General features: G+C 34.4%; 1 protein-coding gene across 2 annotated transcripts in view; it reads right to left on the bottom strand.

The window, feature by feature from the left end:
- Positions 1-23989, bottom strand: part of GABRG2 (gamma-aminobutyric acid type A receptor subunit gamma2) — a 107744-nt gene that overhangs the window by 16599 nt on the left and 67156 nt on the right. For both annotated transcript variants that reach the window (XM_041746922.1, XM_041746924.1), the window contains exon 7: positions 1377-1529. In XM_041746922.1, coding sequence (XP_041602856.1) covers positions 1377-1529 — 153 coding nt within the window. The remainder of the gene's footprint in view (positions 1-1376; positions 1530-23989) is intronic.

The following is a 23989-nucleotide window of genomic DNA, read 5'->3' as shown; positions in this document are numbered from 1 at the left end:
TACAGTAAATGTATTTTCTTTCCTTGTGACTTTCCTAATAATTGCTCTTCTCTACCTTACTTTATTGTAAGAATACAGTACATAATACATTTAATATAATATATGTGTTACTAGTAAGGCTTCCAGTCAACAATAGGCTATTAGTCTGGGGGGAGTTCAAAGTTATATGTGGATTTTTGACTGCCCTTAACCCCGATGTTATTCAAGAGTCAACTGTAGTTGCCAACATTTCTAAACCTTACTATGTTTCACGCATGTTGCATGGAATACTTTATTTAATCTAATAAAATCCTACAAGTTAGGTACAGAAAATGCTATATGTTTCACATTTGAATAAACTATGATTTACAGAAATTAAAGAGCATTTCCAAGGCCATGCTATACATGTGGGATGAAATCCAGATTTATTGATTTTAAAGCCTGCTCTTCTTAACTATTGCATTTATATTTACTCTCTAGCCAAAGAGCAAGCAAGAGATGTGGTTCTAGTTTTCACACAGCTGATAAAAGAGGAATGTGATTTTATAATTCATCTTTCAACAGTTTTATTCTTAGTGAATATTTAACATTAATGGACCTAGACCCCAATGACTTATGAGTCTGTGGCTTTGCAATAATCTATGTGAATCTTCTTCCTCACATAAGGAAAAAGATGTGAAATTCGAAGGTAAGTATCAGTATATACACCAACCAAGATGCAAATAATCTTAAAAGTGTATGTGTTCATGGAGGTGATGGTGGTGTTCCCAAAACGTCACAGGTATTTTTCCAAAAATATTTTCAGTGGTTCATTTACAAAGATCCAATTGGTATGTATGTACATCTTCAAATGTCATTATGATAATTATGGATGTTGGAATTCATCAACAGCCAGTCATGTGCTGGTAAATGTTTAACAGTTGACTCTAGGAAGGGAAAAAAAAGCAGTCCTGATTTTTAGTGTTTGCCTATTTCCATGATGTTAGTACTTTCACCTTGGCCAACTTCAATATACCAATATGGTATCTCTCAATACATTTGGAAAGAATAAACACAACTAGCTCTCATGAGCTTATGTGAGCAGCTCCAGCATATAACTGTCCAGAGACCAAAATGAAAAATCTATTGAAATTAGAAGTTTGGGTTTTTTTTCCCTAGTCAAATTTATTAAGAGAATTTTCTAAAGATAGTGAATTGAGGTAATTAAGGAAAACTAGAACTGGAAAACTTTTGAACACTTTTGTTTTGTTTTAATATGCTAGTTTTCTTTAAAATGAAATAATGGCATTTCTATGTAATTGCTGGCTGAATTAAAAGCAAATCAATTTAGGGGAATGAAGATCACAGATACTGAATACTTATCTTGAAACACTAAAACAAAAAGAAATTTGTCTCACCTAAAGAAGTTCTGGCTGGAACAGCATCCTTATTGATCCAGAAAGATACCCAGGATAGGACAACAATGAGTGTGCAGGGGATGTAGGTCTGGATGGTGAAGTATCCCATCCTTCTGCTTAGGTCAAAGTAGACAGACATGACCACATAATCTCCTGAAACAGAACAAAGATAGCACCATGCAAACTCTTACCAAACTTGGAAAGCAGTTAGAGTTAGGAGCCCAGATATAAACCCATGCTTGTGTGGTCGATTAATCAATGACAAACGAGGCAATAATACACAATGAAGAAGAGACAATCTCCAATAAACAATGTTGGAAAAACTGGACAGCCATATGCAAAAGAATGAAACTAGAAAACTACCTTATACTATATAAAAAATTAATTCAAAATGGATTAAAGACTTGAATGTAAGACATAAAGCCATGAAACTCCTAGAAGAAAATATAGGCAGTAAGCTTTTCAACATCAGTCTTAGTAATAGATTTTTGGATCAGTGTCAGGCAATGGCAACAAAAGCTAAAATAAATGAATGAAATTACATCAAACTGAAAAGCTTTTGCATAGTGAAGGAAAACAACAAAATGAAAAGATAATCTACCAAATACAAGAAGATATTTACAAATGATGTATTCGATAAGGTGTTAAAATCTAAAATATATAAAGAACTTACATAACTTAATATAAAAATTCCAATTAAAACATGAACAGAGGAATTAAAAAGATATTTTTCCAAAGAACACACACACATATCCAACCGGCACAAGAAAAGATGTTCAACATCACTACTCAACAGGGAAATGCAAATTAAAACAACAGTGATATATCACCTCATACCTGTCGGATTTCCTATTATCAAAAAGATAAAAAAATAACAAGTGTTGGCAAGGACATGGAGAAAAGATAACCATCCTTGTGCACTGTTGCTGAGAAAGTAAGCTGATGTAGCCACTATGGGCAACAGCATGGAGGTTCCTCAAAAAATTAATAGAAATACCATGCAATTCAGCAATTCTACTTCTAGATGTTTACCCAAGGAAAACAAAAGTACCAACTTGAAGAGATCTATGCATTCCTGTATTCAATGCAGCATTATTTACAATGGCTAAGATATGGAAGCAACTTAGGTGTCCATCCACAGATAAATTGATAAAGATGTAACATATATACAATGGAATATTACTCTGCCATGAAACAAAGAATGAAATCTTGCCATTTGTGACACCATGGGGGATGCTAAGTACATATATATATATATATATATATATATATATATATTTATTTATTTATTTATAAATATATATATATTTATAATGGTATAATGCTCAGTAAAATAGAGAAATAAATATTGTCTTCACTTATATGTGCAAACTAAAAAACAGAAACAGACGCATAGATACAGGCAGCAAGCCACTGATCCATTGATTGCCAGAGTGGAGAAGAGTTGGGGGTAGGTCAAATGGGTAAAGGTGATTAAGAGATACAAACTTCTAGTTATAAAATAAATAATCCATAGTACATCCCTATGTACTATTATAATAATTTTGTATGGTAACAGTAATGAGATTTATTGTGGAGATCATTTTGTAATATATAAAAATATCAAATCACCATGATATATACCTAAACCAATAGGATACCTGTATGTCAATCATACTTCAATAAAAACTGCAAAGCTTTTGAAAATAAGCATGTATTCAGTCCTCATGTTCACACATTTAATTTTAGAGTTCTATATAAGGGGTATGTTGAAACTATCTTCTACCCATTTGGGTTAAAAAACAAACAAAAAATCAAACTGAATTCCGATCCTTTTATAAGTAATGTGACTACTAGATGGAAGAAAACATTTTGAGTATATTGATAATATTTTCTTCTTTCGAGTATTTCTGGATGGTGCCTTCACTATCTACTTAATATACACAATATACAACTTTCTGTTCCAGAGGGAGGAAGGGGAACAGCATTTCTACACCATGCCTCTCGTACCTGCAATGAACCCTAAGGTTCATAACAATTTCCTCTTGTTCTCAGGACCTTTCTCCATACTAGCCACAGAGGAATATACTGGTGACTGACACTGGTAAATGCCCACTTTACTCAATTTATAACCAGATTCCTATGCTGAGACATTTTTTAATGTTTTCTTTGAATCATACAGTTTTCCTTCATAGCATTCACTGTAATTCTTAATTTTTCAATTGTGTAGCTATTTTTGTAATATCTCTATTAGAATTTACCTGCACAAATTCATAAGCAGTGCCTATTTTAACATACCTTTGCACTACCAGTACTTAGCAACCTGTTTGACTCCCAATAGGGATTCAGTAATATTTGTTGAATAAATGATCAAAGGAAAGAATGAACTTATAAATTTAAACCCGGAAAAAAACCCCAAAATCAAAAAGCTGTATTCTGGAACATTGAGTTAAGAAAGGAGTTTATGCAAATACCCCTGATAGTAGAGTAATAAAGGAATAAAAGAATAACTATATGGTTAAGCATGAGAACAACTTAATTTAATGTGACACAATTTGAAGTCTCTAATTTTTTAAAATCATGCATGCATTACTTTTAAAATTCCATGTTTTTCATTTTATAGGATTCCAGGTGAAATTTTAGAGAATTAAAAATTTTAAAACTAGATAATATACTATGGAATCATATCCCAGTTACTATATATTTATGTTTTCTTTATACTGTCTGCTGTTGCAATGTGAGATGAACATCAGATCACTTTTCAAATGTTCTTTCTTTTCTTCTTTACTAAATTATAATTTGTCCTAAAACACATGAAGAACAAATCCAAATCCTCTGCTTTAATTTAATTATTTGGCTTTGTGCCTATGTTTCTCTACTCTTTGGCTGATTTAGATTTGATTTGAAAATAACGTACTTTAGAAGCCTCATGCAGAGAAGACTGACTTAGCAGAGTGAGTTATCACTCCTCATTCCAGTTCTTCCTACCCACTGGCAAGTGTCATTGCACAGCTTTCCAAGTTGCTGAGATAGAAAACCCTCTATTGGCTACTCTTACAAGGAGTAAAGACTCTCGCCCTCACCCTGCAGTGTTTCCTAAGTGGAGTTATGAAAACCTCCTTCTGGTGAATTGATGTACTGTCACTTGTCCGACTCAGGCTTGGTTAAGACAGTGACAGTGACCCAGACACTAATTAGGGAATTCAGCTTCCATTCGAACATCAGTTCCTCTCAGAGATCGATAAGTAGCCATTATAGAGCAACTATCCCTGAAAACTTAAAGGTGGAAATTTCTTGTTGAGAGCAAGTAGATTTTGATTATTTCTCTGAGATTATGTGTCCTGTGTTGATTTATCTGGACTTAAACTATTTAAAATCATGGCATTTCATGAATTAGTTTGGTCTCTGTTTTTCTTTTACTTTAGTCACAGGCTGTAATTGCGAAGTAAAGACATTTAATTTGAGATGATTCCTACTGTCTGCCTTTTTCTTTCCTGTGCCTTTGATCAAAATACTATAGGCAAATGCAAGTTCTCATATTCTAGATAGGAAAAACAGAGTTTTTCTTTTTAAATAATAATATTCAGTGAATGCTTTTCCTCCCTATTTTCAGAGTCCTTGAGAGTTTTCTTCATATTTTAAACATGTGTTTAAGTGAGGCTTTACAAATTATAATATCTTAAATAAATCTATATAATTTTAGTAACTTCTTTTTACTTCTTATCACGTACGTGAATGAAAATCTACAGTTTGGCATTAATGATCTGACTCTTTTAAAGGTGAACTTTAATTTTGTCTCAAGTTAACAAGAGAATTATCTCAATTCAATAACCCACTTCCCTTTAGGTCAGAATCTAAACTTTCATAACCTATTTATCTATCAATATCTATTTTAAGGTAATAGCTTCTGAGCATCTTTCATCTTTGCCAGCAAATCCAAAGCTTTTCTACCACTAGATTACTAATTCAAACTTGGAAACAGGCCATTTAAAAGCAAAGCGGCTTCACAGTGACAGCCTGATGCCAGTCTTATCTCTAAGGCCACATCCCTTTTTGTATTTTTAAAAACTCTGGGGCAAGAAGCCTATAAAATCAAATCTCCTAAAAGTGCCACATCAGTGATTCCTAAGCCCAAAAGGTTTAAATGCCAACCAAGTCAAAAGTGGTTATTTCAGCCACTTCAAATATATTCTTTCTTTTTTTTTATAAATTTATATTTTATTGGTATTCAAAATATATTCTTTCTATTGATTTATTCTAACACATGATATTTAAAGTCATAGCATTTAATAAATTAGTTTGGTCCCTGTTTTTGTCCTAATTTAGAATGTAATAGACACAGGCTGTGATTGAAAAGACAAGACATATAATTTGAATAACACCTACTAATGTCCATTCTTTATCTTTTATAAGCTTCTTATGTCTGATTTTAGGAAGAGACTATCAACATCAATGAATTCCACTTTTTTTTAAGCTGTGGTATTAACCATGTTAAACCTTTAAAATTCAGTGTTTATTAGGGTGTTTAGGATCTTATTTCATATACAAAACTATTTCCTAAAAACTTAAAGATTTCAATGGTAGAAAAGTCTTCCACCCCATGAGCACTTGAAATAATGACAAGTATTTTCTGGTTACCTGAAAAGAGAACTACTCTATATAGAGTCTGGGGCTGAATGGTTTGCATATATTATCTCTTAACATCATCAATACCTTTTCAGGATGGTGAAAAAACCAAAGATTTCACTTTGTTCCTCATTCATGATTCTTACTCCACTTAAATATAGTTGAATGGAGTATATATTATTCTACTACCTTGACTTTGAAGGCATAATACTGTTATGCTTTTCTCATGCTTATAATACTATTAGTGTTATACTCTTCTTAACATTCCTTTCTCTAGTCTCTTTATTTAAGTCAACAAATATTCTGAATCACTGCTATCCATACAGCTCTCTACGAGGGAATGTGGAGATTAAGACCTATGGAATCTCACAGCTGATTCTAAATTAAATAGATTAAGTGGGAACACAATAATTTTGTCTGACTACAATTCAGATAGATAGAGACATGTGTTGAGACCATGCATTCGATCCAACTATATCCCCCTCTACTAAATACTTAAATCTGTGGTATACTTCTATGAGGTTGCTTTTGACTACAGGAAAGCAGGAGGGCTGAATGACTGTATTTTAATTTGGGGAAATATAGAAAGCATAAAGGAAAAATATTTACACATTTAGCATGTAAAACATAAAACTCCTATATGCCTTAGGAGGTGCCTGTCTGGCTTAGTTGGTAAAGCATGCTGCTCTGGATCCTGGGACTGTGAGTTTGAGCGGGAACAGAGTTTACTTTAAATACAAACAAACAAATGTACAGCTTTTAAAAACAATTTTTAAAAAACTAATGCCTTCAATAATTTTAAAAGGCAAAACACCACACTTAAATAATATATCTCCAAAATAAGAAATCAAAGGTTAGTATCACTGATAAACAATTCCCATTAATCACTGAAAAAAAAAAAGAAACCCAAATTTTAACTAGTTTAAACAAAATGAATGAACAATAAAGGGACATATGAATATTCTCAATATCAGCAGTAATCATTGAAATGCCAAGTAAAAGAATAGCATTTTACTTTTATTCTATTATATAGAGGGAAGTACAGACAAGATGTGAACAAAGAGCTATGCTCTTGGTAAGGGTATACATTGACTTTTTGGTAATCTGGAAATATCTTTCTAGAAATATATTTAAAAAAATAAAAAATAAAAATATATTTGACTTCAAGATATCTGGAATAAAAATTGCCCAAAAAATGCTTTGTAAATATTGCCTTTTAATTGGCACCATGCTTTTCTCCAGGTTGCTGAATGCCTAAAAGAGAAAATATCTAGTCCTTGGGCAGAATCACAGTCTCTGAGTTTATGGAGTCTGGAGCATTACTGGTAAGTAATGACTTTCAAATCTAATCAGTTGCCAACTTCTATACACGCCACTCCATGCATTTCTGCATCCTTCACCTGCCCACTATTTCCAATGGTGGCTGAGGCTCCAATTAACTTTTCTGGAATTACATACAATGTTCCTCCAGCAACTAGGTCCTGTGAGGTCAGAAGAAAGGAAAATATAGCTAATATAGCTAACCTGTAATCCTTACCATCAAGGACTCTTCAGGCTAAGAAAGACATAGGGATGTAGCATCACTACTCAATGGCACAAGGGCTCAAACAAAAAATACCCAAGCTAATTTATCTTACATACCATAATTAAATGAAGTTTCTGGCAAGCACATTTCTGAAAATTCTGCTTAAATAATTCCAATCTTTGAAAACCTTAAAGAGATTCATGTTCTTCACAGAAAATCTAAGCCCCTTAGTCTGGCATGGGTGGCTGTCTATAATCTGAATTTAACATAGATCTTTCTCATCATTCCCTTCATGTTCTCTAAGCCCTAGAGAAAGCAAATTAAATATTTTCACTTCACACTTGCATGATTTTTCTGTCATTCCTCTTCCTGACCTCCTCTCTCACCCAGATTCCTAGCTCATCTCCTTTTCCTCATTCCAACTTCCAAATGTGCCAGCACCACCATACTACCATACATATATACTCTGTATCATGACTAGACTTGTGCTAAGATGATACTTACCTTAAGTAAAATACAAAATTAAATACAATTTAAAAATTTATCTCCTTAGTTCATCAAGAGTATTTCAAGTGCTCAGTAACTACATATGGATATTTGAGTACTATATAGTGATAGTACAAACTATAGAAAAAGTAATTCATCATAGAAAGCTCAATTGTACGGTGCTAATTTAAATCAATTCTTCTAAAATGCACTTCTGCTTATGCCATTCCCTTCAAGTTTCTCAGTATAAAACTCATACTATTTAACATGTGTTTCTGGTCCATTTTACCTTGATCCATATTGAACCATCCCCACTGTATCTCACATAATTTATGATCTCCTCCTGTAATACCCACCTACCCAACCTGATCTCCTTTCTCCTCTCCTAAGGGGTACTGCTCATTCTTTTGTCTTCACTTGCCATGTTACCTCCAATTTCTGGAATATCTTCTGTTGCTTGGTTCATGAAACACACATATATATTCTTCCAAACTCTTCTATAAGTTTCCATTGATATCAGGACACACTAACATCCTTTAACTTGTCCATTAAAACTTGTGTAGACTTCCCCTCATTACATCTCTAGCCTCATCTTAAATAGTATTTCTTCACACTTGTTGCCTTTACACTTCTTGCCTTAGGATATTTTCACATGCTGGTTCTCTTGGCTCAAAATCTAATACCTCATCTTTACTTTAACTCCATTCTTTCTTAAGATATCAGTTTATTCCACCATCAAAGAAATCCTCAATAAATCTAATGTTTTTAGTAAAACCTCACTGTATCATTTGACAATTAGAGAACTGATCACAATTTAAAGAATATGATTGGTGTGAATATTGGATTACAATTTGTAATTGGTTTCATGAGTTCCATGAGAGAAGTAGCTATACTTAGCTAGATATTTTATTCTCAGCATCTAGTACAGTACCTAGTACATAGAAGGAATTCAACAATTATTTTTTAGATGTATAAATGTTTTAGCTTAGAAAGCCATGAAGAAAACCCTGGGTGAACTCTACACCAAAAGCATTTAAGACCAAGGCAGGGATCAACATGAACTTTTGAAATATTAAACTTTCACTTTAGAAATTATTGTTTTGGAAATATTTTTAGTGAATACCTTGCTGACTGTAATCCCTGAAGATGTGAATATAAAGTCACAGTGAGCTGTTAGCAATGTTAACTGCTTGCCAAGAAGAAAAAAGGAAAGGGAAATCAGCTATATCAGAGGACCACATTATGCTTATTAAAGAATCGATTGGTGATTTGAGTTTCTCAGCCAGATCCAATTAATGAGAGAAGAGAACAAAGGGGCTTGGCCACTGGAACAGATCAATCAGTCTTTCACCTTAAGTCTAATAGGTAGGTGTGTTTTCATTTCAAAACTTCACCATTTTTATTTCATCAGTTATTTCTTTAAGCTCATATGTTGAAAAAAATCAAAATAGCAATTGGAAAAATTACAATGGAAAATTAAAAGTGTAACTTATAATTTTTTACTAGGCTAAATACATTTTTAAAAGACTCCCTCTGACTTTTCCACTGAGCAAAAAGAGCATAGAATTGTGGTGAAGACCAGGAGCTGCTTCATGTTAGATTCCATAGAAGTGGAGAGAGAGTCCAGAATTCCTGCAAGGGTAAGTTACTTATTGGGGCTCAACAGAAGAAGCAGAATGAGGGAAGGAAACAAGAACTGGCAGAGGCAAAAAAGCTAAGCATAGATTGGCTTCATCCTAAATAGGAGAGCTTCTAGGAGGTTCTGGAACAAGCTATACTACAGAGTTAGCACCAGCCACCTTGAGGCAAGAGCAGAAGTAATTTGAGCTCTGTAGGCTGAGGTGGAGTGGTCTTAATTTCCTAGTCAGGGTGGCTCTATTTTGGTCAAAGACAATTCTGTAGAGAAAGAGACAGTGGTGGGCTGCCAGCAGTCACCTCCTATAGCACCTGGATAATGGGTACACCAGCTCAGAGAAGACAGGAAGGAAGGGTCATAAAAAATGTCCACTACAAGGACGGTGGTCTCAGACTGGCTAGATTCAAAAGTCTTAACTTCTGTCACTAACTGGTTGTGTGATTTGGGGAAAATGCCTTAATTCTGAGTCTCTGCGCCCTTATATGTAAATAGGGATAATAAAAAACTCCACCTCACAGGGTTATTGTGAAACTAAACTAAAAAGAGTCAATGTATGTGAAGTACTTGGTATAATTCCTGGCCCATAATAAAAGGCCCACTAATATATTATTACAAAGTAGCATAATCTTTGTAATATTATTAATCCCATTCTGGCACATGTAAGTATAGAAGAAATAATACTCAACATCTAAAAGAGAACCAGTTAGAAAGCGTCCTAGAATTTATCCGTATTAATCAATTATACCCTCTAAAAGACCCATCAAAGGAGAACTGGTGTTTTATCCAAGGACCCAGAACTACCTAGTGGCAGACCCCAGACTCCTACCTCCCAAAGAAGTACTCCTTTTGTAGTAAAAATAGCCTGTTCATTTTGAGCCAGTGGTTAGGATCATAGAAATAAAGGTGAAGGGGGAAGCAAAGCAGAAAGTTGAGAAATTATTGAATATAGTTAATATAGAAAGCTGGTTTGGATAACTGAGGGCTCTAACCACAAAGAGAAAAATTCCTTTCATTTGTTCCTGAACCTTATATGATAGGCATATCACTTTTAGCAGGATGGAAACTCAAACATACTAGAGTTGTCCTCTTGGAGAATAGCTTTAGGTAGAAGGAAGCTTAATATTTGAAAAGCCTCCAGAGATTAGTAGTTTTCTCTAGGTTTACTATGTAAACCTAAGTGTTTGCTAATATCTCAGTTCTCTGTATTACTGTACTAGAAAATTCTCTTCATTAGATTTACTAGTGTAAATCACTTTTCTTCATCTGCTGAAGAAGCTGCCAGTTTATTAGTTCATTGTGATCTTTTGTAATACATTTCATTATTTTGGGTCCATTACCAAATTCTAACAATGTAGCAAATAAATTCATCTTGGGATTTATATAAATAAAGCAACAGAAATCTAAAGCTGAAGATACAAATGAATGCATTTGCCACTTTGATCCATCCAAAAGGAATGCAATTTCTCAGCATAATTAAATTTAACTCCTACAAACAACGGACTAGATATTAAACATGTTTTATGTAGTACATTAAGTGGTATATCGCAGCTTCCTAAGGACAGTTGTTTTGCAAAAGAACTTCTATGGCATTGGTAAGCAAGCTTCCTCTTGAGCGAGATTTCTTTTATCCTTTGTTAAAAGGTTACCTGAAACCATCAGGAATAATAGTAAAACATTCAGTCTTATTTATGTGAACATCAGTGTATCCATGAAAATCATTAATAGCATCATTTTAACATAGTTCACAGATTTGTGTCACAAAAATTATCTCTTCTGTTCAACATGACAAGTATGTATAGACTAGTTATGTATCAACATGGCTTGACAGTCAAAGATGACAAAATATCCTCTTACGTATGATTACTCCTCAGGTAGAGTCCTACTGTAACACACCATATCTCCTAATTTAGCTCTGTGAGAAGTCCCATTTCAGGAGAAATTTTAAAATATGAATTCATATTCCCCTCTTTGCTCTCTTGGCTCTAAGTTGCTGACTGGAAGTATTTTCAACAGCTCAGGAGAGAGATACCATTAAGAAGCATGTACCATTGTATAGATAAATCTGTCAACTTTGATAAGAAAATTAAACTGGCATAATAGAGGTATCACTGGATATTTGAGAAATCCTAAGAAAAATAGTAGTCGTTTATTTCTAGCCAACCATAGGTAAGTGCTAGATAAGGAAGGACTTTTTTTGCTCCTTGTAATTACAGATTATAGCTGATTTGTCACAGTTGTAATCCCAGACCCACACCACAGAAAAGAGGTCAATATGTTACATTTTGCCATTCTGACATATACATGATGAGATTGTACTTCACAGAGGGAAAGAAAAGAAATCCTACTGGCGACCTGTAGAAAGAAACAAGATTTCCCATATGAACAGGCATGGCCCACAGTTCTGTCCGTGAAAAAAGCCATGGGTAGCCACAGTTCCCTCTGTTCCCTCACCTATGAACAGGAATTTCCACCCTTTTAGAAAGTACCAGAAAGAAGATATTCCACTCTGACTTTCTCCCTCTTCATTCACTCTGTTATCTGGTAGGCAAAATTGAGATGCTTGCCCACTTAGGTGTTTTTTTACTGGATAGGTCTAATAATTTCTTGTATCTTTTCTCCATTTGGTAAAGTCTCCTGAGTCAAGCCATGGATTAATTTTGAGAGATTAATCTAAAAGTCTGTCTCACTCAGTCCCTACTTCAGGTACTCAATTGTTTTCAGCCAAGCAAGTAGTTGGTCTTGTACACCAACTTCTCCTCTGAGTTGGGTAATATCAAAAGTTAGAGTCGGATGAGAAATAGTAAGAATCTTCCAAATTAGTGCTATCAGCAATAAAGATAGTATTTGAATTCTATCTGTTGGATTTATGAATGTATCTTATAGATGGTTTCAAAATCAGGAGGCAAAAAGAAAATGTTATTAATGATTTTAATTTAAACCCAGAAAACTCTTCTGGAGAAATAACCATGTCAGTGCAAACACTGTAATTTCTTGTTTTTATTCATTTGATGGGCCGGCATAATTTTGTGTTTGAGGCTAGACCTGATTAATCTAATCCAGGCACTGGCATTTTTCTTAAAGAAAAGACTCCAACCGAAGTTTAGAAACCTAATGTTATCAGAATACCAAGCTTTCTAAAACAGCTTTGAAAGCAGCTGGAAAAAGAACATCCAAATTCAGGCAACTGCAGGCAATGGTTGCAAAAGGTCAAATCACAGAATGTTCCCCAAGACGTCAAATCACTCCTGCGGATGCTCTGCGAAATTATAAGCTTAAAACCTTGACCTCACTTGCTCTTTGCTCTATGCCCAACCACTCAATGTTAAAGCTTTCTCCCCCATACTAGAATTCTCTCACCCAAGAAGCTTTGTATTTTGTGATAGTTAAGATAATTTTTAAGATGTCTGTTAAAAATAATTACTAATATGTATTTTTTAAACTCTGTAAATAATATCAAACTACATAGAGTTGGTTCTAAAAAGCTCAACTTCTTTGAAAAAGGCAGCTTTATCTTTTGGTAGGGAAAGCATTAGACTCAAAGTCAGTAGACCTGTGCCCTAATTCTTCCCTGTTTATGATCTTGTTGTGTAATTGTGAGTACACCTATTTTCCTTTCTGGTTCTTTTTGTCTTTTTTATAAAATAAAATCATCTCAAATAATGGATCTTGTGGAGATCCTATAAAATGTTAAACATGATTTTAACTTTAAATTTATTATTAGTGATATTATTTAAATCTGCATATTTGAAACATGTCCAAATTTCACCAACAGCTCTAAAATTAATGAAAAAATTAAGAAATGAGATATATGGCCAAAAAAAAAAAAAACCTGGCAATTTCTTAGTTTGACACTAATTCATTCTATAACCTTAAACAGGTTACTTATCTAGTCTCAGTTTTAGCATGTGGAAAAACAGGGATAATAGTTATCCTTACCTACTAGAATTCTGGTGAAGTGGAATGATTTCACTTGAGTGTTTAGAATAGGGATTGAGACATAGTAGGTGCTTAATAAATGTTACTGAGCATTATTACCATTATTTTTTGCATTTTCCTAATGTTTTCATATAACTCAGAGGATCTTATGACCTTGAGAATCTGGTTTATATCAAAGCTGTTCATTTTGATTTGTATCTTCAATAACATCCATTTTTCTCCACCCGTCAGGAAGCCAAAGCTTAGTCCCATTCCTTCCTCCTCTGGTTTTAAATATAAGAATTCTATAACTGTACAACTGACAGAAACTCTTTTCTTGCACTGAAACGGCCTTGGAGTCAAAGACAAGAGAGCAGAAGAATCTATCCTTTACCTTCTCCTGACAAGACTGCATTACAGACATAAAGACATGAGAAGGCCACAGTGTAGTAGAGGGGATATAAGGATGCCCCCTACTGGGGGTCAGCAGGCCTTGTACTCAATACATGACACTGCCCACTCAAGAGCACAGCAGGGCTGGAGAGATGACATGTGTTCTGCCTCTACTCAACTATTAGACAAAATCACCTCCTTTTACCCACCAAAAAGCCTTTGTTGTGAGTTGAGTAATGAAGGAAAATAATATAAAGATTTGAGAAAAGCATGCAACCACATCCATTTTCTCTATTTATATCTCAAAGAATGAATTCTAGCCTCAACCTCTTTGCCACATGGAGTGTTGTATTTCTCTCTTTTTATAACGGGCAGTCTAGATCAGGGGATTGATGCTCAGCATTCCCTGTCTACAGGGAAGATAAGGAATTATGTTTTTGGGCAAAATGGACCTCCAGGAGAAAGTGTTCGGGGAGCAGGATCATGTGAACCAAGGTATGTAGGTATCAGCCTTGTATCTGGCTTCTGCTATTGCAGAATTGATATAGGAGATTAGTAAAGTCCCTCCAGATCTTTTTTTTTTCTTTTGAATTGGCACTTGCTTTATTTTCACAGATGGTATTCCATGTCTAATCAGCAGCAAGAACAATGGTTTAATGTTCTGTTCACCAAAACTGAAAGTGTCTTTGGCCTCATTATATAGGGAGTTTTCAGTACTTTCATTGCTGAATTTGGATTTGATCCTAGGGTGTCAGAGCTGAAAGAGAATTTAGAGATCAGGCCAATTGTTTTCATTTTCCTGATGAGAAAGTAAAGCTCTGAGGAATATTTGAGCTTGCCAAAGGTCACACCACAGAACCTTTATCAGAAGCTAGGTTTCTCAATTTACCCCTGAGAGCTTTTTTGTTTTCATTAATACTGTCATTTGAATACCTAAGCTGTGAATTATAAAATTGAAGTATGGTTTTATGCATTAAAGATTTAATTAGATGTTCTTTCCTTTCCCATGCTTGAGTTCCTAAATAAACTTCAGAGTTAGCCAATTCTTTCTGTGGAATACTTCTTTTATGATTTGCAAATAAGAAGGGAAAAATATTAACTGTAGACAGCAGTTATTTGCTAAGCACTATTACTCTTTCAGCATTGAGGCAACAACCTTTCGGCAGCTGATCACGAGATCTCTCAAGGAGGATTTGATGTTAACATCAATAAAATTCGGAGCCTAGTTGGAATCTGATGTTTAAATAATGGCAAAATGAAGTGCCTTGCTTCCCCTCTATAGCCTTCTTGGCAGGGAGAACAAAAAAAAATCTTTTTTCTAGCAGTTTCTAAAAGATGTGCACTTTGCAGAATTTATAGGCATTAATCTATAGCCCCTTTGGCCCAACCAGCTCTTGACAACTAATTGGATTTGGTAGCATGAAGTAGTACTTGGAAAAATTTACAAAAACTGGTTTTCAAGCTCTATGCTATTAAAGAATTGAAAATAACTGCTTTAAGTTAAATATTAGGATACTTAATCTGTACAATGGTAGGGATGAAACTCTAGGTCATGTTTTAAGACTTGCGTTCTGCAAAAACAAAAGATCCCTCCTTTTTTTCTTATTTGCCATGTATCAGCTTTCGTGAACAATCTGGAATCTACCCCAATGTCAAATTTACCAAACTTAGATGTAGCTCATTTTTTTTAAGCTAAAAGGTTTTAGTTTCATTAATAATAGGGTATACTAATATGTTTATCTCAAATAAACTGAACTATTTAAGACATACTCTTATAGTAGTCATACAATTAATAGAGAGGGAGCAGGAACCAGCCTGTTAGAATAATACATCTGTATTATACATCAACATCAATGGCAAATATTTCTCCAATTCTTCTTTAGAAAAATGCCAGACAAATTAGAAAGCAAAAATGGCTTGCTTTGAAAAACCCCTGTATATATAGGATAAGCTTAGCCCCTCAAAAACCAGATAAAAGCTGGTATAAATTAAAAAAATGAAAAAAACTGGCTAAACTTCTCAAAGGTACTAAATTATATCAAATATATTATACCAAGGCATTTAGCAAAATAAAGCATTAAAATGTACTTGGTAGACATAAACATTTATTTTCAGAACTATTTCATTACAGATTGATTGACTAATCTACTTGAATAAAGAATAACCTCAAAAAAAAAAGAATAACCTCAAAGCCTTGCTGACTGAATATAAGGTAAGAAAAGCTAACATCCCAAGCCATTTTTTGCATGAACATGGATTGTACCATTTAATGCAGACTCAAGGCCAAAAATGTTTAGAAGAAAATGTTTAACTTCCAGTACCAATTTTCTTCATGTAACATTTTTAAAATACAGTAAGATGAGTCCAATTTAAAAATTACTTGAGGTGCCCCTGTTAACACAAACAGTTCCAATGATGGAACAAGAAAAGCTAAATTTTATGTCACTGGTGCTCATTTTAGGAGTAGAATCATCAAGTACAAGGAACTAGAAGAAACTGGAAATAAGAAACTTCATGTCCTAACAGTCAGTCAATCAAGGTTGATATGATTGTTTTGATGACCAGAATAACCCATTCTCCAACCATTTTGGAGAAATCCAAAATGAATGTGAAGAGTTCAGTGTCTTATGCACACACACAGTGCTCAAAGATTAGCAGTATGAGCCATCTCTACAAAAGCTGAAGAAAACATTGCTTGAAATGAAAGACAGGGGAAGTTCTGTTTTCAAAGAACATGGATACTTTTAAAGGAAATGTTGACATGTAGCTTTCAAAACTGAAATTAAAAATTAAGTAGAGCCTGGTACAAGAAATGTCTGAAAGTGAATAAGAGCCTTGATTTCCCAGTGGTATAATGGAGACGGTGCTTAAACTTAAAAACTATTCAAGATTTTTTGAGCACCCTAAAATTATGATACAGAATAGCAATCCTAAAACGACTTTAGCCAAAATGAGCCAAAGACCTGCTGAGAGAGACCCCAGTTACCTGGAGCTGGAAATGCAGATGGGAGAGGCTTAATGAGTGCCCAAAGACCCCGCCTCCTCTTCGGCTTCACTATCCACTGAACCTAGAACATTTCTTGTAGGAAAGATGTTATCAAAGGCTTTTAATTATTGGGCAATACCAAGACAAAGTGAAAATTGGCTTAGGACTACACCTTTATTATCTTTTAGAAACTTAGGGCTATTCCTTTACTTATTTTTAACTGTTTATACAAAGTTACCAAACTAATACCCCTGAAAAAAAAATAACAGATTACTACAGTTCAAAAGGTGTCTTCTATAGCCCATCTTTTGTAGAAAGACATAAACTGTGATGACATAAACACTTCCTGCATTCCCTCATCCCTCTTCTATACAGTTTGACCATTATTCTTTTTAAGAAAAACACTGATAATAGAATATAAGCAGATTCCTTTTGCTTCTAGTTCCAAAGTATTTCCTTTAAACAACTATGACTTTAGAGTAAGTGAAAGATGTATTAATAGAAAAAGAATGCATACAGCTTAGATGTTAGAATTAAAAGAAATCTTGATGATCATCCCATCTAGCTATAAATGAAACTCAGGGTTAAAAGGATACATCCAGGGCCACAAAATTAGTTGGCATCAGATCTAAAATAAAGAATTCTGTAGCTTGATTCTCAATTTGAAATTCTCTCATGGTGAAGTTTCACTAAAAGCATTATACCTATTTTTTTGCTGCATACACTACCGTGATAACACATTAACCAAAACCATAGAAATATGCAATTCTAGATATCAACTTGTTCAATATCTGCATCTTAGAATTGAAGGAAGTGAAGCCCTCACTGCTCAACCTTCCTCCCAGAGAATTGGAAGCTATCAGTTCTCTGTTCTAGGTTACCATGTATAATGTGGCTTAAGAGGGAGAGGAGAGAAGAGAAAGTAATTTTGCATTGGAGAGAATTGATTATCTGCCTGCTGGGAGCTGAGCATGGAGCAACAGCATTTCTCAAGTACTGATGTTTCCTCCCTACATGTCACAAGAAGGGAAACTGGGGCAGTTTCTAGCATTGTTCCTTGAAGAGCTGTGGCATGCTGTTATGTAAAACAAACACAGACAAGGGAAAGGATACCAACAAACAGTCTCTCTGCACTTAGTCAACTGACCTCCAGGGAGAGACTGACAGTGACTCTCTGCCTCCAGGAGTAAAATAATGCCACTTGCTGAATGTAGGTTGAACGACCCAGATGAAAATCTGAGTTGAAATCAATACACCTCCTCACTGTTATCTCTGCCAGGGAAGAGACCTCAGGATAACTAAGCAGTAGAGATACTTGGCTTGGCTTGTAGCCATGTTCTCTAATCCCCGGGAAAGGAGGAACATTCAGAAATTTGGACCAGCAGTTATAAGAAAACACAATTTCCCCCCTTTTCTTGTTAATTATGAGAATCTAAGCAAAAGCATTATAAAGGCTAAAATTATAGCTCTTGTTTTCCATTTCTCTGTTTTTTTCTCCTGATGCTGTCCTGTGTGACCAAAGATTTCCTTCCTGCCCCTTGCCAAACCTTACACAGGGCCTATGCCTGACCTGCTTGGGCTAAGCAACACACTTTGCTCTAAACAAGTTTATGCAATGAAAAGAGTGTGGGCTTTGAGATTCAATCTGTATCTATACCTTGACTCTAGTTCTTATTAGATATACAACTTTAAGTAAGCTACTTTAACTCTTAGAACATGTTTCTACACCTACACTCAACTCTTTTCTGTGTCACATTCCCTCCCTTCTGACTGATCTGGTAGAAAGGAAGACAACACAATAGATCAGGTAACTAAGGATTATCTTTCCTAACAGCATCGCATTTTATAGGGGAATCTCATACACACAATGCTTTAACTCAGTGGACAAGATTCTCAATATTGTGATTTCTGGCATTATGGCATTTATGAGTCTAGCGTCATATCCAGAGCCACTAAAAGTACACTGAGAAGACAGACAATCTAATCCTCCACAAAGTCCAAACAAACTTCAGTATTGCTCATGTTTAAAGATGTGAGCTTCCAATGATGGTTGGATTACATGATAAATAAGGATACTCCCAATCTTAAAATCTTATAAAAATCTTAGATTAAGTCTTAAACCTAAAGTAGATCATATAGATGATTAAATAGAGAATATAGACTAAAACATCCTAATAAAACCTAGAATAATCTTAGTTTTTCTGACCATAGTTTTAATTTTGGGAGAAAATCCACTCACCCCAAATATCTAAAGTATGGGCAATAGTGAAGATTTTCATCTTAAAAGAAATGACATTTATATTCAAAACACACATTTTGTCAGTGTGTGAGATTTGATAACTTTGCTCAAAAACAACCTTAACACAAATTAAGGAGGTTCAGGGAATTACGGTCTCTTAATCTCTATTACTTATGTGTCTGAACTTTTTTTCCCCTCTCTTATCATCCCTTAATATTGCCACTGTTGAATTCTAATGATTGTAGTTTTGCAGAGGTAATGATATCTGGGAATTTCCTCTGAAATTTTGGAATTGTAAGTTTTAAAAGTTAAGGAAGATTGATTACTAATGGAAATTAGATAGATTTATAGTAACCAATGTTTATTGATCATCTGCTATAAGCCACTTCCAGTGGGAGGAACTGAAGATACAGGGATAAATGAGAAATTCTCAGCTAACAAAGCGCCACCCATGTACAATGAGAGGTAAATAGGCAATTCATAGCATTGTTACAAATGCCACGAAAGAGGAGAATAAAGGAAGAGAGGTGCAAACATTCTCAGGGGTTGCTTCATCTCAACTAAATCATGAAGGAGAAAGAATTGTCAGATGAAGAATGTAGGAAAATGATATACAGAAGAAAGAGCAAGTGCAAATTCCCTGAGGCATGTGAGAGCCTGAAATATTTGGGAAATTACAAACAGTTCTGTGAGTATAATGTAGAGCATCAGGATTGAGTGAAAGAGAAGTCAGAGAAGGAACACTTGGAGAAGTTGATGTTGAGGTTCATATATATATATAGCTAATGAATTTGGAATGCAACTTGAGAGCAATGCAAAACATTCACTAGGCCCTCTACCATGATTATCAGGATGATAAGGGAAACCTCATGATAACGTTTGCCTTCTCTAAAGTTTCAACTCTACTTAAAGGTGTCAGGTAGAGTCTCACACTTAGTATAATATCATCCACCCACAACAGAGTGAATCCACATACTGGTCTAAGGCAATGATTTCTGTAGGCTTTTGCAATCATCAGGGATCAGTTGGGAAGGTGCCTGGATCACATATTGGAGTAAACATATGATTCTCCAGAATGGCTTTCCTCATCTACAAGGGTGAAGATGGAGCCACAGATACCCTCAACATAACCTCCCTCCCTAGCCATACCCTCAACAACCCCAGCAGTAGCTGTCTTGAATTTTCCATGTCTAATCCATAGATCCATCAGCTTTGCCAGTAATGAAGAGGATGCTTTGGTCACATTCAATTTACTCATTTAATTTTTCAATTGTTTTAAAACTGTTGAGACAAAAATGTGATGTAACAGACTAGAATCCTTAAAACTCAAAATTCACAATTAGTTAAATAAGCTTGGTGCTTCCTACATCTGAGTCTTTATTTATGCTATCATCCTTGCTTAAGTGCCCGTCTTCTCTCTTCGGTCTATCAAAATCTCACATCAAGACCCAGCTCAAGCACTTTACCCTTCCAGGGAACCTACTCTGATTTATTCTGTATCTCTGTGCCTATACTGGCGCTGCTTTAGCTCTAGTTAACAGTCCTAATCTTTTCACTTACTGCCATGTGTTGCTTACGTGAACATAAAAGAAATTGACTTTTCTTCCAGATTTTGTGATGACTTATAGTTTAAAGATGTTACTCCTATAGTGGGAATTATTTTCATTGTCTCACACACAAATGAAAGTATTAACACAATGATTCTGAGTACATTCTTTGGAGTCAGAAAGGCCTATTTTCAAGTATTGGCTTTGTTACATACTATGTGATCCCAGACAAGTTTCTTAACTTCTCCAAGTCTCAATTTGTTATCTTCAGAAGAATAATAATTACTTTAGTTGCAATAATGATCAAGTGAGTAATTCCATAACAATGATTGCTAAGTTCTTGCAGAATATCCAAACATGTAACCTGTCAACTTTGAACTAAAAGGACTAAGCACTTTGTTTTAAAATAAATAATGATTATCATGTTTAATATGTTCTAAGGTATTTTAATATTAGTACTTTCTTGATTATACCAGAATCTACTTGTCTTACAGGTTTTGCAAAAATAACGTTGATTTTTAAAAGATGTCTTGATTTTAGAGATATTAATATGTAAAATAAATCCATGAAATAAAGATTTATTGAGAACATATGTCAGATTCTATGTGAGGATATAAAACACAGACCAAGAGAGACAATATTCCTACTTTAATGAATGTCAACAGAAATTATAAGGGAAATGTATGAAAAATAATAAAGGTAGGGCTTAAAAGCATCAAAAGTTAAGGATAAATGTCCATCACACATAAAATAAGTAGTTGCCTATTAATGGAATTGCACTTTACATTTCAATGAAATGAATAATTGCTGCTCACAACATGGAAGAATGTACTAAATCTAAGATACTAGATGAAAAAGAGGGCATATTGGGATGCCTGAGTGGCTCAGCGGTTGGGCGTCCGTCTGCCTTTGGCTCAGGACATGATCTCAGAGTCCTGGGATTGAGTCCCACATCCGGCTCCCTACATGGAGACTGCTTCTCCCTCTGCCTGTGTCTCTGCCTCTGTGTGTGTGTGTGTCTCATGAATAAATAAATAAAATCTTTAGAAAAAAAGTGCATATTGTATAATTCCATTTATGTAAATATCAAAAACTGATAAAGTGTCATATAAATTTCAAAACTTGATAAAACATAGCTAAGAAAATAAAAACCAGAATAGTGATGGACGTATCACTTACAGTGATAAGTAGGTATTGATTAACAACATTTATTAGTGAGGCTTCTGTGGTGTTAGTAAAATAGTCTATATTTTTATTTGGGTGGTAACAACATGAGTGTGTTTGTTTTGTAAAAAATTCATTGAGCTGAAAACATTTTGCCCTTTTCTCTATGTACTTTATTCTTTAATAATGATGTTATTATTAGCACAGAAATAGACACATGGATCAATGACACAGAATAAAGAGTACAGAAGTAAATCCACACATATATGTTCAATTAATCTACAACAAAGGAGGGAAGTATGTGCAATGCAGAAAAGACATCCTTTTTAACAAATGGTGCTGGGACAGCTGGGCAGATACATGAAAAAGATTGAAACTGGACCACTCTCTTACACCATACCCAAAAAATAAACTCAAAATGGCTAAGAAAACCTAAATATAGGACCTAACACCATGAAACTCCTAAAAGAAAAACATAGACAGTAATTTCTTAGACATATACCTTAGCAATATTTTTTCTGGCTCTATCTCCCTAGATAAGGGAAGCCAAAGTTAAAATAAACTATTGGGACTATATCAAACTAAAAAGCTTTTACATAGCAAAGGAAGATATGATCAAAACAGACAGGCAACCTACTGAATGGGAGAAGCTATTTCCAAATGATATATCCAATTAGCAGTTAATATACAAAAAATATATATACAAAATATATATATATTTTTAAAACTCATAGAACTCAACACCAACTCTCTGCCCCCAAATAATTCAATGAAAACTGGGCAAGCTCCATAGGCATTTTTCCAAAGATAGATAAGAGACACATGAAGGGATGTTCAATGTCACTCATTATTAGGAAAGGAAGGAAGGAAGAAAGAAAGAAAAGAAAAAGAAAAAAAGAAAAGTAAGAAAAGGGATCCCTGGGTGGTGCAGCGGTTTAGCGCCTGCCTTTGGCCCAGGGTGCGGTCCTGGAGACCCGGGATCAAATCCCACGTCAGGCTCCCAGTGCAGGGAGCCTGCTTCTCCCTCTGCCTATGTCTCTGCCTCTCTCTCTCTCTCTCTCTCTCTCTCTCTCTGTGTGACTATCATAAATAAATAAAAATTCAAAAAAAAGAAAAGTAAGAAAAGAAAAGAAAGCAAAATAAAGAAGTATTGATGAGGGTGTGGAGAAAGGTGAATCCTCATGCACTGTTGGTGAGAATGTAAATTGGTTACAGCCACTATGAAAAACAGTATACTTAAAAATAGAATTATCATGTGACTCAGTAATTCCACTAATGAATATTTACTTGAAGAAAACAAAAACATTCATTTGTAAAGGTACATACACCACTAGATTTATTGCAGCATTATTTACAATAGCCAAGATATGGAATCAACTTAAGTGTCCATCAATAGATGAATGGATAAAAAAGATGTGATATACACAGGCATACACACGCACAAGTGCGGGCATGTAGGTATAATGGAATATTACTCAGCCATGAAAAACATTAAAATCTTGCCACTCACAGCAACATGAATAAACCTAGATGGTATTATACTAAGTGAAATAAGTCAGACAAATACCTTATAATTTTACTTATATATGCAATCTGGAAAAAAAAACAAATGAACAAAAAACAAACAGACTCAGAAGTAGAGAACAAACTGGTGTTTGTTGGATGATGGGCAAAATAGGTAAAGGGAATTAAGAGGGACAAACTTCTTGTTATGAATAAATAAGCCACAGGGACAAAAAGTACAGTATAGGATATATAGTCAATAATATTTTAAAATTTTGCATGGTGACTGATGGTAACTACATTTCTCATGGTGAGCATTTTGTAATGTATATTATTGTCAAATCACTGTGTTGTACACCTAAAAATACTATTTAATGTCAACTATGCCTCATTCATTTTTTATGAATAAAACATACATGTTCATAAAAAAGCAAAATATTGTTACAGTTGGAAAAGCTGTAGTAAGCAAAGTTTTAGCCTGTAGATGTCATCTAGAAAGATATAATTGTTATTTGGTTTATCTGATTTATATTCTAATAGATCATCAAATGGCAAGTCATTTTCATTTTGTGGAACTGAAATTTCACAGACCCCAAAATAAACTTTTACTATTT

This window comes from Vulpes lagopus, chromosome 3, assembly GCF_018345385.1.
Source record: "Vulpes lagopus strain Blue_001 chromosome 3, ASM1834538v1, whole genome shotgun sequence".
NCBI classification, from domain to species: Eukaryota; Metazoa; Chordata; class Mammalia; order Carnivora; family Canidae; genus Vulpes; species Vulpes lagopus.
This window is presented reverse-complemented; position numbering and strand designations above follow the sequence as displayed.